Source organism: Phycodurus eques, chromosome 17 (genome assembly GCF_024500275.1).
Source record: "Phycodurus eques isolate BA_2022a chromosome 17, UOR_Pequ_1.1, whole genome shotgun sequence".
Taxonomy (NCBI): Eukaryota; Metazoa; Chordata; class Actinopteri; order Syngnathiformes; family Syngnathidae; genus Phycodurus; species Phycodurus eques.
This window is the reverse complement of record NC_084541.1, coordinates 12734261-12750658: the sequence shown is the minus strand read 5'-3', so window position 1 is coordinate 12750658 and position 16398 is coordinate 12734261. Positions and strand designations below refer to the sequence as shown.

The 16398-nt window shown below is 40.1% G+C and overlaps 1 protein-coding gene and 1 non-coding gene across 2 annotated transcripts; one reads left to right on the top strand and one right to left on the bottom strand.

Moving 5' to 3' along the window:
• Positions 1-13: 13 nt before the first annotated feature.
• On the bottom strand, positions 14-85 carry trnaw-cca (transfer RNA tryptophan (anticodon CCA)). The gene has a single exon. It is a non-coding gene; the product is annotated as a tRNA-Trp (tRNA).
• Positions 86-808: 723 nt separating this feature from the next.
• On the top strand, positions 809-15634 carry st6gal1 (ST6 beta-galactosamide alpha-2,6-sialyltranferase 1). The gene is made up of 9 exons (XM_061703128.1): positions 809-972; positions 3016-3087; positions 8771-8977; positions 9164-9520; positions 9903-10167; positions 10976-11073; positions 11142-11243; positions 11386-11560; positions 12843-15634. The coding sequence occupies exons 2-9, from the start codon at positions 3076-3078 to the stop codon at positions 13100-13102; spliced, it is 1476 nt and encodes a 491-aa protein (XP_061559112.1). The 5' UTR covers positions 809-972; positions 3016-3075; the 3' UTR covers positions 13103-15634.
• Positions 15635-16398: the final 764 nt, after the last annotated feature.

The following is a 16398-nucleotide window of genomic DNA, read 5'->3' as shown; positions in this document are numbered from 1 at the left end:
AGAATAAAAAACATGACCCCGACGTGATTTGAACACGCAACCTTCTGATCTGGAGTCAGACGCGCTACCGTTGCGCCACGAGGTCCGCGAAGCAGATGGTACACACGGACATATATATCGTATAGACCTAACCGTTCCCTAAGGTAAAAATGATTTAATATTGTTATATCCACTTAATGTCATGTCCTTACTGGCAGACTGCGTCGCTGCCAAAACAAAGGGGAAATAAACATCAAGTGGCAAGCTGTGCATTTTCTCAAGGCATCACCTGTCGTTACCATTTCATTCCAAACTGCGAAATATTTTTCCCTACGTCGCGTATCTATCGTTTCTATTCGGCGTGTACGTGTGGGAGTGTCTTAGCAGTGTTTGTGGTCCTCATAGTAAGGTTTAAAGATGGTCTCTTTTACAAATGGCGATGGATGCGTTCGTCTTTTCCCTCCTTTTCCCCACTGCAGCGAAATTGCGTGTCTTGTCTTGACTGCAGTAAAATGAAGACCATTTTATTAAAGCCAGGAAAACCGGATTTTGGCTCAGAAGCGTTTCAAAGTAAACTAAATGCGTTTGATACTTGTGACCTCAATAATCATAAAACGCGATTCTGACATGTATTTAACAATTAATACTTTATTTCACTATATATGTGTCTACGTCATCGACAGCGACCGGTGTTGATCGGGAAAAAAGATATCAATCGATGCTTGATTTTGAAAACCGGCGGAAGTGTATGTATAAGGTCTTTGCAAGCGTGGCGGCCAGCATCTCTCGACCGAATCGGAGCTGCTCTTCTTTCTCCAAATGCGACTCGGTGCCCACTGGCAGGCTTCGACGGGACCATGGCGGCACGAGCGACGGCCTGCTCGATGCCCTAGTGTCGCCTTACAGGGGGAGGGAACCGAGAAAAAGGAGGGGGAATCGAGTTGGTGCGGTGCGATGCTGAAGGACCATCAGGAGCATCACTTCCTCACACAGGTCAGTCAGTCAGTCTGTCTGTCTGTCTGTCTGTCTATCTATCTATCTATCTATCTATCTATCTATCTAATCTATCTAATCTATCTAATCTATCAGGCTTTACACAATCAGGATTTTTGGGGCCGATCAGCGAGTTTAAAAAACCGATCCGATCACAAGATGGAGGAATGTGTCTATTTTAATTACCTGTTCATTTACTGTATATAGTTGTGTACTTAATTGCTCCAAAGAATATATTTATAATAATGTATCTTTTTTCCTCTATTTATGCCAGTGAGGCATAGTGACAGACAGAAGCAATGAATGGTCTTCTATTAGATGGCAGGAAGTAAATACAGTAATTAATTTATCCACTTTTTGTGACATTTTTGTTTGTTGGCGTCCCGTGAGATTTTTCAATTGTATAATATGTTCCTTGGCTCCATAAAGGTTGGAAATCACTGCTCTAGTCAGATCGTGGATTCTAATCAGTCAGGTCAAACCAACATTACACGACAGAAATAATGGGTGCTAACTTACTGTAATTAAATTTAAAAATAAAATTATTATTGTCTGTCTCACACCGCTGACATTTTTTTTCTTTTAACTAACTTTATTGGCCGTCAGATATTTCCAATACAACGTCAAAAGACACGCGACAAGGCTAGAAATAAACTAGCGTTTGGAATCAAATATACTGTGCACGCGGCGACACTCAGTAAATGTCTTTTGCGGACCCGATCAATGACGTCATTGATCGTTTCGGCGAATTACGACATTAAAGCCGATCAGCCGATCAGCATAAAATGCTAAATATCGGGCGATACCGATCAGCCCGATAAAATCGGTCTAAAGTCTACTATCTATCTATCTATCTATCTATCTAAAAAGTGACTCTCATGCAGCCCTTGTAACAGGGCTAGAGAGCTATTTCTCGGCTATGTTATGTTAAAACAATGTGAAAATGATTCGGGGTGTCTAATTCCTTTTTGTCACGGGCCATTTTGAAGTCACGGTTTCCGTCAGAGGGCCATTATGACTGACTGATATTATTATCTATACACAACAGGTTGATGGATTGCTAGTTTTTACAGTAAATCAGAAGACAAGGATAATAGTTTGTCCAAGTATTGTTCACGAACTGTAAAAAAAAGGTTTTGGTCACATAAAAAATAAAAAATGCTTACAATATCTCAGTGTTATTATTTATTACATATGACAAGTTGAAATTTTGGTACAGATTTTAGCAAGAATCATGGAAATTGACGTGGGTGATTGGCTTTCATAGGGCACATAAAAATGATGTGACGGGCCAGATCTGGCCCCCGGGCCTTGAGTTTGACACCAGTGCACTAGGGTTTCTGTTTTGTAGCGCAGTGATCTTCAAAGTGTGGTAGTTTTACACCGGCTCCCTAAAATGGTACCTGAAAAAACAGTGCCTTAGTACAGTTAAGTTGTATTTCACTTAAAGGGGAACAAAACCTTGATGTCAAAACTTCCTGTTATATTGTAAATGTGCATATCTTCTTTATCTAATGCTCTTTATTTCAATCTAACAATTATTTATTCTAAAATTTAAAACACTGCATCTACTCGCTTATGGGGGCTGTCATTGTTATGACATTACATGTGCAAAGTCGCGTCAATATGATGTGTATCAGTCCTTCCTTCTGGTGTTTGGGGGCTGGGCTAGTGGCTCATAGCGAAATCATCCAAACTCCACATAGAAAGGTTGGAGCCTAGATTTGAACCCACAAACCTTTGAACTGCGAGGCAGAACTGTGCTTATTGCTCATCCAGTGTTTCAACTTCAATCGGTTAATAGTGTGTTGAAATAACAGATGACGTGGCAGACCAATAGTCTGAAAATATATCAAATTGACCACATTTGGAAATACGAGGTTTCTGCCGGACAGCGATGACAAACGTTTTATGAAAAAATAATAATCTTGTTTTTGATGAACTCTTACTCACTGTCAAATGTCAATGCGGATCAAAGGAGACCCGAAAAAAATTTACACTTAAAAAGCCCATCATAGCCTGTGTAAATCTTTGTGTCTGCAGGAGGGATGAAAGGAGACCAAAAGGGAGCAGAGCGTTTCTAAGCAACAGCGACAACTCACAATGGGCTACAAGGTACGAGTCATGCACTAAAGCACACGGCTGGATGAAAGAGGGGAGTTAGTCATTCAAATGACCAGTATTTGATTCACTGTTGTAACAGTTGACAGTGACTCTTCCTCCACACTCACACACTCACACACTCCTAACAGTCAATATTTTACCAAGCTATTAGTAACACCCATGTAGGACAACAATCAGTACTCAAAATGATCACGCCTTTTGAATTTGAATTTAAAAAATATTTTATTTCATATTATTGTGACACATTTGACACATTTGTTTTCCTTTTATTACATATTTTTCATTACTATTATTTACAATTTTCAAAGTATTCTTATAATATTTTATTTTTTCTAGTGTTGACTTTTCATTTTCATGATTTTCTATTTTTATGCTGGTAAAATGTGTAAGACTTGTAAGAAAATAATTTCTATGAATGTATTTTATTTTATTGTAAACCTTTCATTTATTTGTATTTTTTATTTTTGAAAAAATATGTATTATTATTGTTATTATTATTATTATTATTATCTAATGTTGTCATATCAGTGTGATTATATTTGATTACTGTTATCTTTACATTTCAATTTACACCCAAAAATATTCATGATTTTAGAGTTACTATTAGGATTTGTAAAATTATTGAGAAAAAAAATAAGCACTTGAAATGTTTCCCACAAAAATATTTTTATTATTAAGTTTTTTATTATTTTCTATAATTTTGGAACATTTTAAAATCATGCATATTTTCGATTTTTATGAAAATGTTTGTTTTTTATTTTAAGCTTCGATTTTAAAAACATGCATTCCTTTTCAGTTATTTTTAAGTCGTGTTTATTTAAATAGCACTTCATCACAAGTCTCAAATTGTTTTTTATTTACGAATACTTCTGTTGTTCATTATAATTTAAACCACATTAAATATAAAATATGATTTTTTTTTTCTAGCTAGTCTCTATGGTAGCTAGGTATGTAATCAAAAGTAATGTTTTTTTTTTTTTTTTTTTTTTTTTACAGCTCACTGTGTATCACCTTACTTGTATTCACTAAAATTGTTCCAACATACTGTAAGTTCTTCTTTGAAGAGCTATTAATAAGGGCATTTATCAATCTTTCAATTTCTCTATCGCTGCCACATTTATTCCGCAATTGGTCGCAATATAAATTTCACATTGCAGCCTGCAATAACCGGGCAATGCGCTTTGGTGCTTACATTCAGAGCTGGGTCACGTAACCGTCATTTAGCTTTGGAAAGCAAACACAGGGATTCAGGCCGACATCTTTAAGCAGATATTGAGTAATGCTGCCATCTGTCACTGTGTCCTCCGGCAACCATGATTTTTTAAATTTTATTTCACTGTAGAAAATGAACATGTTGGTTACACGCGCACACACGGAGACACACGTTTTCGCTTAATTCAAACTTTCCAGTGGATCATTTTCATCACCTGTGATTTTATGCTGATTTAATAAACGCTGGTGACAAATTAACTACAGGTACAGTACGTAAAGCCCACATTAGGACCTGTAATTTGAGGTGTGACTTAATAAAAATGTTGGCAAATACATTTTCGTCTTTCTGACTGAGGAACTTTGACCTTCTAACATCAGAGTCAATCCTCACCAAAAAGTAATCAACTAAGTGGCTACCTGTCTATTTGTCCACCAAGATTGGAAACTATCAGATTAAAATTGCACAGAAATAGCAGATGAAAGTGATTTACTTTTTTTACCATGTTCTAACCTTGAACTTTGACCTCCACCTTGAACCTTTGACATGCAGAAAGTACTAAAGCAAAAGAACATGCTTTATTGGGTGGAAATAAAATTTTTATGTGCTTCTTTGTCAGTGTGAGCGAGGATGGTGGGGACAAAGCAGCATTGTGTGCTAAGGGGCCAAAGTGCAAGTAAAGCACAATACAAACAGTAAAGTGATCGTATAACCTCGTCACTTATTATGAGGATTATTGTCTATGAGCTCCACATAGGATGTCACAATACAGCTTTTTCAGTTCTGATACGATACCAATATTGCAGCCTTGAATACTGGCCAAGACCGATGTTGATCCGATACGATAGCAGCACAAATCATACATACGTTTACTTATTTTGTAGTATGGAATGTTATAAATGGCCACAATCAAGTAATATTACTCAAACAGAGAACAATAATCAGCAACAGTAGGTAAATATGAGATATAAGTGCTGCAAGTTCGTTGCAAATGTTTGTTAGCTCGTCAATGGTGTTTTTCATTGTGTTAACTTTGAGCTAGCGATTTTTGTGAAGTCTATGATGTATTTGAACATACAATAGGCAGAGGTGTGTAGTAACGCGCTACATCTACTCCGTTACATTTACTCAAGTAACATTTTGGATAAATTGTACTTGTCAGAGTAGTTTAAATGCATCATACTTCTTTACTTTTACTTAAGTATTTATGTTAACAATAGATTTTACGCCGATCTGATCGGCTTGATCGGTATGAGCCGAAAATTAGCGTTTTATGATGATCGGCTTCAATGTCATTTTTCGCCGATCCGATCAATGGCTCCGCAAAAGACATTTACTCCGCGTCGCCATCGTGTACAGCATAGGTGTCAAACTCAAGGCCCGGGGGGCAGATGCAGCACGCCACATCATTTTATGTGGCCCGCGAAAGCAAATCATGCTCGTCAACTTCCGTGACTTGTGCTAAAATCTGTACCCAAATTCCAAATTGTCATAATAATAAATAATAATGTTGAGATATTGCATTTTTCTGTTACCAACCCCTTCTTCTACAGTAACTTAAACAATACTTGAACAAACTATTATCCTTGTCTTCTGATTTCAAAGCTAGTTATCCCTCAATTTGTTGTATAATGGTAATAATATGATTTGGTGATTAAACATTTATATGGTTTCACTGTTCTAACCGCCCTCTGAGGGAAATCATAACTACAATCCGGCCCGAGACAAAAATGAGTTTGAAACCTCTGCTGTACAGTATATTTGAATCCAAAAGCTAGTTTATTTTTAGCCTTGTTGTGTGTCTTTTGACGTAGTACTGTGAATATCTGACAACCAATAAAGTTATTTAAAAAACAAATATGTCAGCGGTGTGGGACAGACAACACGTTTGAGACAGCCAACACGTAATGCGTGGATCAGACTATAGGACAAATTTGGTCTTTCACGATTGTACCATGCCAGACTACTGCAATAAAATATTGTATTCCGATACCATCACATCCCCTCTTTTACGATCACAGGGCTTTATCTTGTCAACTCAAACGCAACCGGATACACTTTGTTAACGTGGCGACACGTGTATGAGAAAAACAAAATGGGGGGGAAAAGTGTGCTGGTGGTAACCGGTGCTCGGGAGATTACGTTCATTTAAGGCTTGCTTGAAGTATGTTCACGTACTTTTAATACGATACGGCTCGCAAGCAGGCAACAAAATGTTATGTAGCCTAGCAAGCTAGTGCTAGCACTAACGGTTGTACGTAAACATGCCGGCGTTATGTTGAATCATGCTCTAAGGTTTTGGTGTGTGTGAAGTAATTTAACTAGAATAAAGTAATTAAATTACAGTAAGTTAGCTCCCATTATTTATGTCATGTTGTAATGTTGGTTTGACCTGACTGATTAGAATACATGACCTGAAAAGAGCAGTGATTTCCAACCGTTATGGAGCGAAGGCACATATTTTACAATTGAAAAATCTCACAGCACACCAACAAACAAAAATGTGACAAAAAGTAGATACACAGTAATTACTGTACTTCCTGCCATCTAATAGAAGATAATTTATTTGTTCTGTCTGTCACTATGCCTCACTGACATAAATAGAGGAACAAAGACACATTATTTCTTGTAAATGAATAATTTTTTGAGCACTTAAGTAAAATTTGATAACTCTTCACTCTTACTCCTTGCTACTTTGTTCGCACATTAGCAACCTGTAGTTGCGATTACGTGGGCAGTGCATCGCGTGGTTCGGGCGCTGCTGGATAGAAGTGCTGGAGCGGTGCCTGGAATGAACTGCTTGTGTAAGAGTGCTTATATCGGAGATTTGTATCCAGTCCAATACAAAACAAATTCTCTTTTTTTAATACAGTATATCTGACTGATCGGACACCCCTGTCAATAATCCACAGTGATACTCTTGACCGCCACACAGCAAAAGATAAACATGATGCTCCAGTCAAAGTTATGACTCGTGGTGTGACGATTAATTACGTTTTTAAGACAAATAAAATCATGTTATTGGGTCATTCTCTCAACATATGAGGGCATGTGAACAAAATTATTACATATTTGTAAAGGCCTCATTTGGGACTTTAATCAGATGTGGATTGTCACAAATATGTTTTTGACCTTCTGATTTACTTTGACCTTTAGTATCTCTTTAAGGTCACTTACTGTTGTCCCCACCAAAAAATAATCAACTGATTGGCTACCTACCTTCTCCACGTCCATCAAGTTTGGAGACAATAGTTTAGTCGGAGCAGAGAATTAATTTTTTATGCAGTTTACAGATTTACCTTGTAGCTTTGACCTGCAGATATCCCTGAAGCCAACAAACACAAATGGCGACTATTACGTGTTTATGTGTTGATTTGTGAGCATGAGAGATTGCGCTACGGACGGAGCGACATATGTTCAAAGTCAGACACAATAAATTGTTGACGAACGCTCGAGCCTGTTCACTTAATATGAGGACTACTGTCTTTGAGACCAGTAAGTACTTCATTAGGCCTCAGTGATACCCATGACCTTCATACAGGAAAATATTAATAGAACGCTCCAGTCAAAGCAAAATGGAGCAGCAGCTTCCCGACAGGCCTCTTTGCATTTTTTTATTTCCCCGAGGTCAGTCGTAAAAAAAGAAAATCTCCCTTCGTCGTCATCTGAAAAGAGCGGATTTATTCTCAGTAAGCTCTAGCACACCGTCAATCATCATCCGGATCCACAAAAAGTGTGAATGACAACGAGATCAAGTGTGTGTAATGAATGTAATAAAAATATTTCATTTAATACAGTTTTATATTAAGATATTTTATTTGATCCATCCAACTAATCATTCCTATAGTGTTGCCCACAGGACTGGAATCTCAAAGGGATGTGTCATATCTACTTATTCATATCTATGGTTTTGCCTTATTAATTGGTGGGGGGAGTCCACGTACTTGGCTGCAGTCAGCCTCGTTGGCATAGGGTGAGCCTCCAGTGGAAGGCTTAGTTTTATTTGGTTTTATTTTTCAATGTACATTTTATTTTTGAAATGTTTCATTTGTTCTATGTTTCTATCTATCTATCTATAGCGGCACGGTGGACGACTGGTTTGAGTGTCTGCCTCACAGTTCTGAGGAGCGGGGTTCAATCCCCGGCCCCGCCTGTGTGGCGTTTCATGTTCTCCCCGTACCTGCGTGGGTTTTCTCCGGGCTCTCCGGTTTCCTTCCACATCCCAAAAACATAGGTGGTAGGTTGATTGAAGATTCTAAATTGCCCGTAGGTGTGAATGTGTGTGCGAATGGTTGTTTGTTTATATGTGCCCTGCAATTGGCTGGCGACCAGTTCGGGTGTACCCCGCCTCTCGCCCGGAGATAGCTGGGATAGGCTCCAGCACGCCCGCGATCCTTGTGAGGATAAAGCGGTATAGAGAATGGTGGATGGATGTATACTTACAGGCGTCCCGATATGTTCCAGATTCCCGGGGCAGCGATGGACCGCGTGAGCCTGCTATGGCGTCTGCGGCGTCGTGCCCGCCGCGGTGCCCTCTGCATGGCGTTCTTCTGCATTTCCATGGCGCTGCTCTACGCCCTCTGCGCCGAGAACAGCGTGCCCGTCACCGACGCCATTTTCGGCGTGCGGGCGCGGACGCGGGCCCAGCCTCGCACGCACACCGTCGTCAAGGTACACGTCGCCGTGTTTGCCCATGGGTCAAGTCAATAATTTTATCGATTAATTCCTGTTTATTTGTTGAAATTGAAGTTGAAATTGTTTTTTGTGCAAAAAAATAATATTTTATTTTAAGGGCATAGTGGCCAGCCCTAGCTGCTAATAGGTCATTTTAATTCCAACCTGCGCCCTCCCCATCAGGTGCTGCGAGGTGGCGCCAAGCCCGCGTACGTGGATCCCCAGAAGCTCCCGGGCGTTGTCCCCGGCGACCCCCGCCGCCCCATACCCGTACTCTCCTCGCCCAACCGCACTTCTGAGCACCAGACCACCAAGCCAAAGCCCAGGGAGGTCGAGAGTTTCTTCGCGCGCATGTTGCCGCAACCCTTCCTGCGGGCGCTGGACACCCTCTTCGGGGGCCGCCGGCGAGGCCAGCTGAGCGGCAAGGGCGGCGATGCCGAGCTCTTTGGGCCCAACAGCCTTCTCGGGAAGGTGTGGAATGAGCACATGTCAAGTAGCATGCTGGGAAACAGGCTGAAGAAGGTGGTGAACAACTATCAGGTGAGGACAACGACAGTAATAGAATCAGAATCAGATGACACTGATTCGGCATTCACACAAATGGGTAGCAGAGGCTTTAAGTAGCCAAATATTATTATTAGAAGAACTGAAGGTTAGATCGGGGTGTAAATATTGTTACTGTGACATCGCACTGATGAGTGCAAGTTTTCCGACTAAAAGATATGTAAAACAAAGGTTTTTGGAATGTAACCACTGGCGAGACGCAGACCCTTCCTCCAGCATGATGGGTCCACAAGAGGGAGGGAAGCGGGGGGTGAAGCGAATGTGGGAGAGAGAGACAGCGCATTTAACGGCACAGCACGTGAATGTATTACAGTGCGTGTGTGCGAGACTTTTGGCTTGATTACACTTCTAAAACCAGGCGATGAACAAATATGGCGTCAAGCTCCCCGACGCGGCGGCCATGGCCGGCAGGCCCACGTTGAGCGGGCCGGAGCTCCTGTGCCAGCTCCACGAGAAGGTGGCGTTGTCCACGCTGACGGCCGACCTGCCGCCTTTTTCCTCTCTGCCGTGGGCCTCGCAGCTGCCGTCTAAGCCGCTCACCTCCGACGTGGGGCCGTTCAAGAGCTGCGCCGTGGTGTCGTCCGCTGGCTCGCTCCGCGACGCGGGCCTCGGCAAAGAGATAGGTGAGATATGCTGCCCAAGACACAAAAGATCCTTGACATGCACTTTTTTCTACCCTTTCCTTTCCATTTTCTCTCTTTTTTTTCTTTTTTGCCCTTTTCTTCTTTCTTTTTTCCTTTTGTTTTTTTTTCTTTTCTCCTATTCTTTACCATTTTTCCTGGTTTCCATTTTTTGCTTTCTTTTCATTTTTGTCTCTTCTTACGCTTTTATTATTTTCCCCATTGTACAAATTTCTTTTCTTTTCCCTTTTTCCTGTTATTTTTTTTCCTCTCCTTTTTGTCATTTTACTTTTGGCTCTTTTTTTCTTTTCGCTCTTTTTTTCTTTTGTCAAATCTTTATTGTCTCCCTTTCTTCCATTTACCCTTTTCCCTTTTGTCTTCATTCTCTTTTTTCACTTTTCATTTTGCCGTTTTTATCCTTCTTTTTCCCCCTTTTTATTTTCTACCCTTTTCATTTGTCTTTTTCTCTTTTTTCTGCTTTTTCCTTTTTCTCCTTTTTCTTTTTTGCTTTTCTCTAACTTTCTCTCCTTTTTTCTTATTTTATTTTTTCAGTGTTTCTTTTATCGCTACCTTTGTCTTGTTCTTATCTTGTTCCTCTTTTTCCCATTTTTCTTTCCTTTCCTTTATTCATTATTATATTTCATTTTTTCTTCCCGTTTTCTCCCTCTCCTTTTCATCTTTCTCTATATTCTCAGTTTTAACCCTCTTTTCTATTGTATCTCCTTTTGTCTCAATTTTCCCTTTTTCCCCCCCTTTCTCCTCTTTTCTTACCCCCCCCATTCCTCTTCTTGACATTATGCTTAAATGACAGATGCCCACGATGCCGTGATGCGCTTCAACAGCGCCCCCACCGCCCACTACGAGAAGGACGTCGGTTCCAAAACCACCATCCGCCTCATCAACTCACAAGTAAAGCCGCAGTAATAACAGCAGTAACTAACTTTACCCCTTTAGATTATAACTTGGATGTCTTGTAGGTGATGGCGTCTGATGACCACCACTTCCTGTCCAGCTCGCTGTACAGCTCGGGTGTATTGGTGGCCTGGGACCCCGCTCCCTTTTCCGCTGACCTCACACAGGTGTTGCTTACTATATATATATATATATATATATATATATATATATATATATATATATATATATATATATATATATATCCACATTAAATAATAAATTAAACAGTAAGCAGCCAACATTTTGCTGACAACGTCCATTTTGCAGTGGTTCAACCACACCGACTACCCCATCTTCACCCAGTACCAGCGCTACAGGCGGCTGCACCCTCAGCAGCCCTTCTACATCCTACAGCCGCGCTTCATCTGGCAGGTGTGGCAGCGAATACAGGACAACATGCCGGAGCCCATCCAGAAGAACCCGCCCTCCTCTGGCATGCTGGGTAATGTGCACTTTGATTGAGTTTCACTGTTGATCCCTCAAGCTAATCTAGACATTGTTATTGTTTTTTTTGTCATTGTGTCATTACATGGTAGCATATTGACAAACTAATTACATTAGTTCATCAATAATACATTAGGACATTTAATTGGAGGTATGATTTGATGGGCTTTTCTGCAAATGATTTTCTTGACCCCCTTACTAGTGAACTCTGACCTTGGGTGATCCCCTTAATGCTAACACCAATCACGAAAAATGAACCACCAGAGCTACTATCTACCTAATATGTAAACACCAAGTTTAAAGGGAATTGGATAAAAATTGCATACATTTTCAGTTTTGGGGGGTTTGACGGACATTAACGGTGACCGTTTGACTTGTGAAAAGGTCGAAAGCCAGAGAGCCAATATGGTAGATGTGCTGATTTGTCAGTTTAGTATGTGGTAGACAATGGCAGTGGTGGCTGGTCAACGACGCAACACAATAACAATATCAAGACAGTTTGAGTGACAAATGAGGACCGTCAGACTCTGAAGACACTGAGATCCATTTGTGTTAGTTTTCATGGAAAGGCATATGAAGCAATAGGAGAAAAATCCTATATATCAATAAATTCTTCTATATCAAAAATTCATCTTCTGAAAACATGTTGCAAATCATGAAACCTTTATTTCGGACACCTAACGGTCAAGACATTTTGGCATTCAAAGTTTGACAAATATTACTTTAGAGTGATTTTTCCCCTTAAAACAATTATGACCTTTTGATTATAACAACTGCCAATAATTCAAATACTCATATCAGCAATATTAATTGATTTTGAAAAGGAAATCAAATGATCAAATTATATGATATTGATCAAATTATATGAAAATGACTCATATCTACTTTTAGATGAGCAGGACAAATAGTGAATAGGTAATGAGTTGTTTTATTTATCTCTGTTATCTGTTTTCGTGATGTACATCTGCGCTGCGGTGCAAAAATCTTTACCCAATGACTCGTTAAGGCGCAACTTTCCAGCGCCCATGCTGGTGACATCACATCCGATTGTCGCAGCTCGATCACCATGGATTTCTATTGATGACAGCATAGGCTCGATTCTTGGATGTTTATGAAAGATTATCCTGAGCAATTGTCCTGTAATGTGGGGTTTGTTGAGAGTGATGGTTCCGCCCAGGGCTGACGATTTTAAATTTGAAACCTGTTAATCCAAGCAAATGAGGAGAAGCTTTAACTGTGATCCTTTTCCTGACGGCTTTCGTTCTCTTTCCCCCGTTCAGGTACAGTGCTGATGATGTCCATATGCGACGTGGTCCACGTGTACGAGTTCCTGCCGTCGCGCCGCAAGACGGAGCTGTGCCACTACTACCAGCGCTTCTACGACGCCGCCTGCACGCTGGGCGCCTACCACCCGCTGCTCTACGAGAAGAACCTGGTCAAGCGTATGAATCAGGGACTCGACCGCGACATTTACACACACGGGCGCGTCACGCTGCCTGGATTCAGCAGTCTCAACTGCAAAACAACGCATGCAGGTTGACGAGCAAACGAGAACAGACGCCGCGCTGGAACACACACTGGAGTTCAATCCTATATAATAGATGTGCCTGCTGAAAACATGTGTAATATACACTATATCCTGAATAGGGTTGCAAAATTCGGGAAATTGTCAAAGTTGGAAACTTTCCATTGGAATAAAAGGGACTAAACCAGGAACTTATACAATTGAAAGTTGGCCCTTCATAGGGAAATTAAATATAAATAAAAATATTAGAAATGAATATGAGTATATCATATAATACGTACATATATACGTCGCAGATCAAGTGAAGTGGGCAAAAAATAAGATAAAATGAAGCAATTACCTAACTCATTCACTGCCAGCCATTTTTAAAGCAGAACGCCCTATATTGCTAGCAGTTTGAGAGCATTCTTACTGATCTTTCAAGACCCACAGAATATTGGGCTCTGTGACAATATTAGCACAAAACCCACCCCAAAAAAGAGTAGACTCTATCTTTCAAGAAGACAAAAAAGATGGTCTCTAGCTTTTTCTGTTCTTTAGTAATCAGCAGTCGAACATTTCTGATTTCTGACCAAAAAGCAGGGAGCTTTTTGTGAAACCAAACGTGTCAAGCAGAACAGTGACTATGACGCTAATATTTTTTTGCTTTTGTGACACCACAAACTTTTAAACAAGACTGAAAAAGGGCTTTTGATGGGGAAATCATTATTTACAGATGGTACAGAAATGCACCTTGTGTGTCGCTGACTCACTGGAGAGCTTTTTTAAAGCGAGTTTGTTATTCACTCCATTAACTGTCATCTTTACGCCAGATCGTGACACACACTTTCTAGTACTTACTGCGACTTATACTCTGTTTATACGATTTACTGTATATACATACTCTGTCCGAGTGTGAGGTACCTGAACTTGTTTGACTTTCGTGTTGGGATTTCTCTCCCTCATAATCAACGTGGCAAGCCGAGATTCACGCCCTGATCTATCTTCAACTCAAAAGCCGTGCTGATCTCAAATCCGAAGCGATGCAAGGCCGCCATCTACTGGCATCTGTTAGTAATTACAGTGGTTTACAAACCTTAATTTCACAGACAAGCTGGGTCCTCTATGCCTACTCTTTGAAAAAACGTACTTGACAAATAGCAGAAACAGTTGGATTGACAAATATAAATGTCCTCGCATGTGGGCAAGGAGAGCGTTCTATTTTGCATGGATGTCTGTTTATGATGAAACTGTTTCTATTTATGCTTGCATGTAATACCTTATCATTGAATTACTGTCAATTCCCAGTTATCCTCATGGAAAGTTTCCACTTTGCAATATCTCCAAAACCAGAAAGTTTCCGTCCCTTTGTAACTAATCCTTAATGGAAAAGAAACTTAAGACAAAATACTACACATCATCTCAAGGAAAGAAAAAGGCAAAACGGGCAGTTTACTACGTCCAGTTGTAGCATACTTGATAACTGATCATTTTGGCGGGCTGAATGTCTTCAATTTGCACAACTCGACGTATTTTTTTTTTCTGTTGCTGAGCTGGAGCCATCCCAGCTGACTTTTGATGAGAGAAGTACGGTACAGTAAGATGGCGCCAAAAGCAATAGTTTTATATTAGACTGTTAGAATGTTATATTGAATAACGGAGGATCAGTTCCAATAGGTGAATCAGCGAGTCGCAAGGTACATACAGAAAAACTTCCATTTACATTTAAACTTATTTAGAGTTGTCCATGAACCCAACGTGTCTTTGGAATGTGGGGGGGAACCAGTTCCCCAGAGAACCCACGTAAGAACGGGAAGATTCAAACTCAGAACTTTACAACTGCGAGGCAGACGCGTATTCCACTGTCTACAGTGTTGTCTGAGAGAGTAGTAACTGCTATAGGAAATTTCCCATCCAAATTTTCAGCTTGGAAAGCTCATTGAAAATAACTTTTAAATTCAAATTTTGTTGACAATCTAACCGTAGACGATGCACCAAGGAGGAACCATTCAGTGGATTTTTTTAAAATTTGAAGGTGAACGCTCTTAAAGACAATAGAAGCATTTTCACTTGTGGAGGCAGCCCTTCATACACGCCATGCACTTGTCAGTTCGCAACGCAAAACACAAATACTCCCCAACTTCCCCAACCAATCAAGTATGTACCACTCATAAAAAGCTACCACTGTTCGCTAATGCTAATCTGTGCAGCCAACAAAACAATGCAGGTCTGCTTACCAAGTGGACATTTACATGATAGTGTCGACCCCAGCACGTTGACAACTTCACCAGACAATCGCGTGTGTGCCGCTTATCAGAAGCTAACATTGTTCGCTAACGCTAATCTGTGCAGCCAATAAAAGTTGGTGAGCTCTTCTTACCTTTTGGCTTTTTAGGCCTTTTTAGTCACAGGGGTGATTCAACAAGTATTTTGCTTCTTCACACCAGACATGCAGGACTGCATGACTTAAAATGATATCAAAATGACAACATTTTTAGTATAAGAACTATACAAATCTTCAAATGTCAAATTTAATTAGACTGACAGTTTCTGTGATGTCATATTCACAACAACAATATTTTATGATTCTTTTTTTTTTTTTTTTTTTTTTAAGTCTGACATTTCACCAATCAAATGTCATTTATCGATTTGTCGTCCTGTGTTTTTCTTTTCTGGCCCCTGTTGAGGTGGAGGCACAGTACAAGTTGCCCGTGAGCTGTCGCTATATGAAAAACTGTTTGAGCATTTCTAAGATACAGTATCATTCATATCCAGTTTAAGGTCTATGTACTAGTATGCGCTTTGCCCGCAATAGTAAGACAGTTCAGTGCACTTCTAGAATGATTAGCATGCATTGGTAATACGAGCATGTCTCGCTAGTAACGTGTTTTGACAAATGCCATCCACTACTGTACGACTTTTCTGCATACTACTAAGACAACTTTGGAATACAAGTAGCAACTATGTATTGCTATTCAGGCAAAACTGTGCACTAGTTGACATCTGTGCACTACTAGTACTACTATTGAAGCGCCAGATGTTAACTAGTAGAAATTCAAAGTAGTCCTACGAGTGAGGACAAAAGGTACATGGAGCTTAAGCTGGATATCGAGGCTATTGACAAAATTTTCAAACAGCTTTACATAATGCTGTCACCTTTGTGGCGTGTTCAAGTGCAGCCCTTTTTTTTTTTTTTTTTTTTCAGGAAGAAACACAAAAGTCAATGTCGGCCTCATTTGAGGAAGCTAAGCCAAAATGGAGCTCAGTAGCAACTTTCAGTGACTTTTAATCAGAGGAAAAACAGAGCGTAAAACAATGTTTGTTTTTTGTTT

Excerpts from the sequence above, each read along its gene's own strand:
- st6gal1 (XM_061703128.1), top strand. Across the intron at positions 10,168-10,975 it reads GGGCCTCGGCAAAGAGATAG|ATGCCCACGATGCCGTGATG; the intron begins GTGAGATATGCT and ends CTTAAATGACAG. Across the intron at positions 11,561-12,842 it reads GCCCTCCTCTGGCATGCTGG|GTACAGTGCTGATGATGTCC; the intron begins GTAATGTGCACT and ends TCCCCCGTTCAG.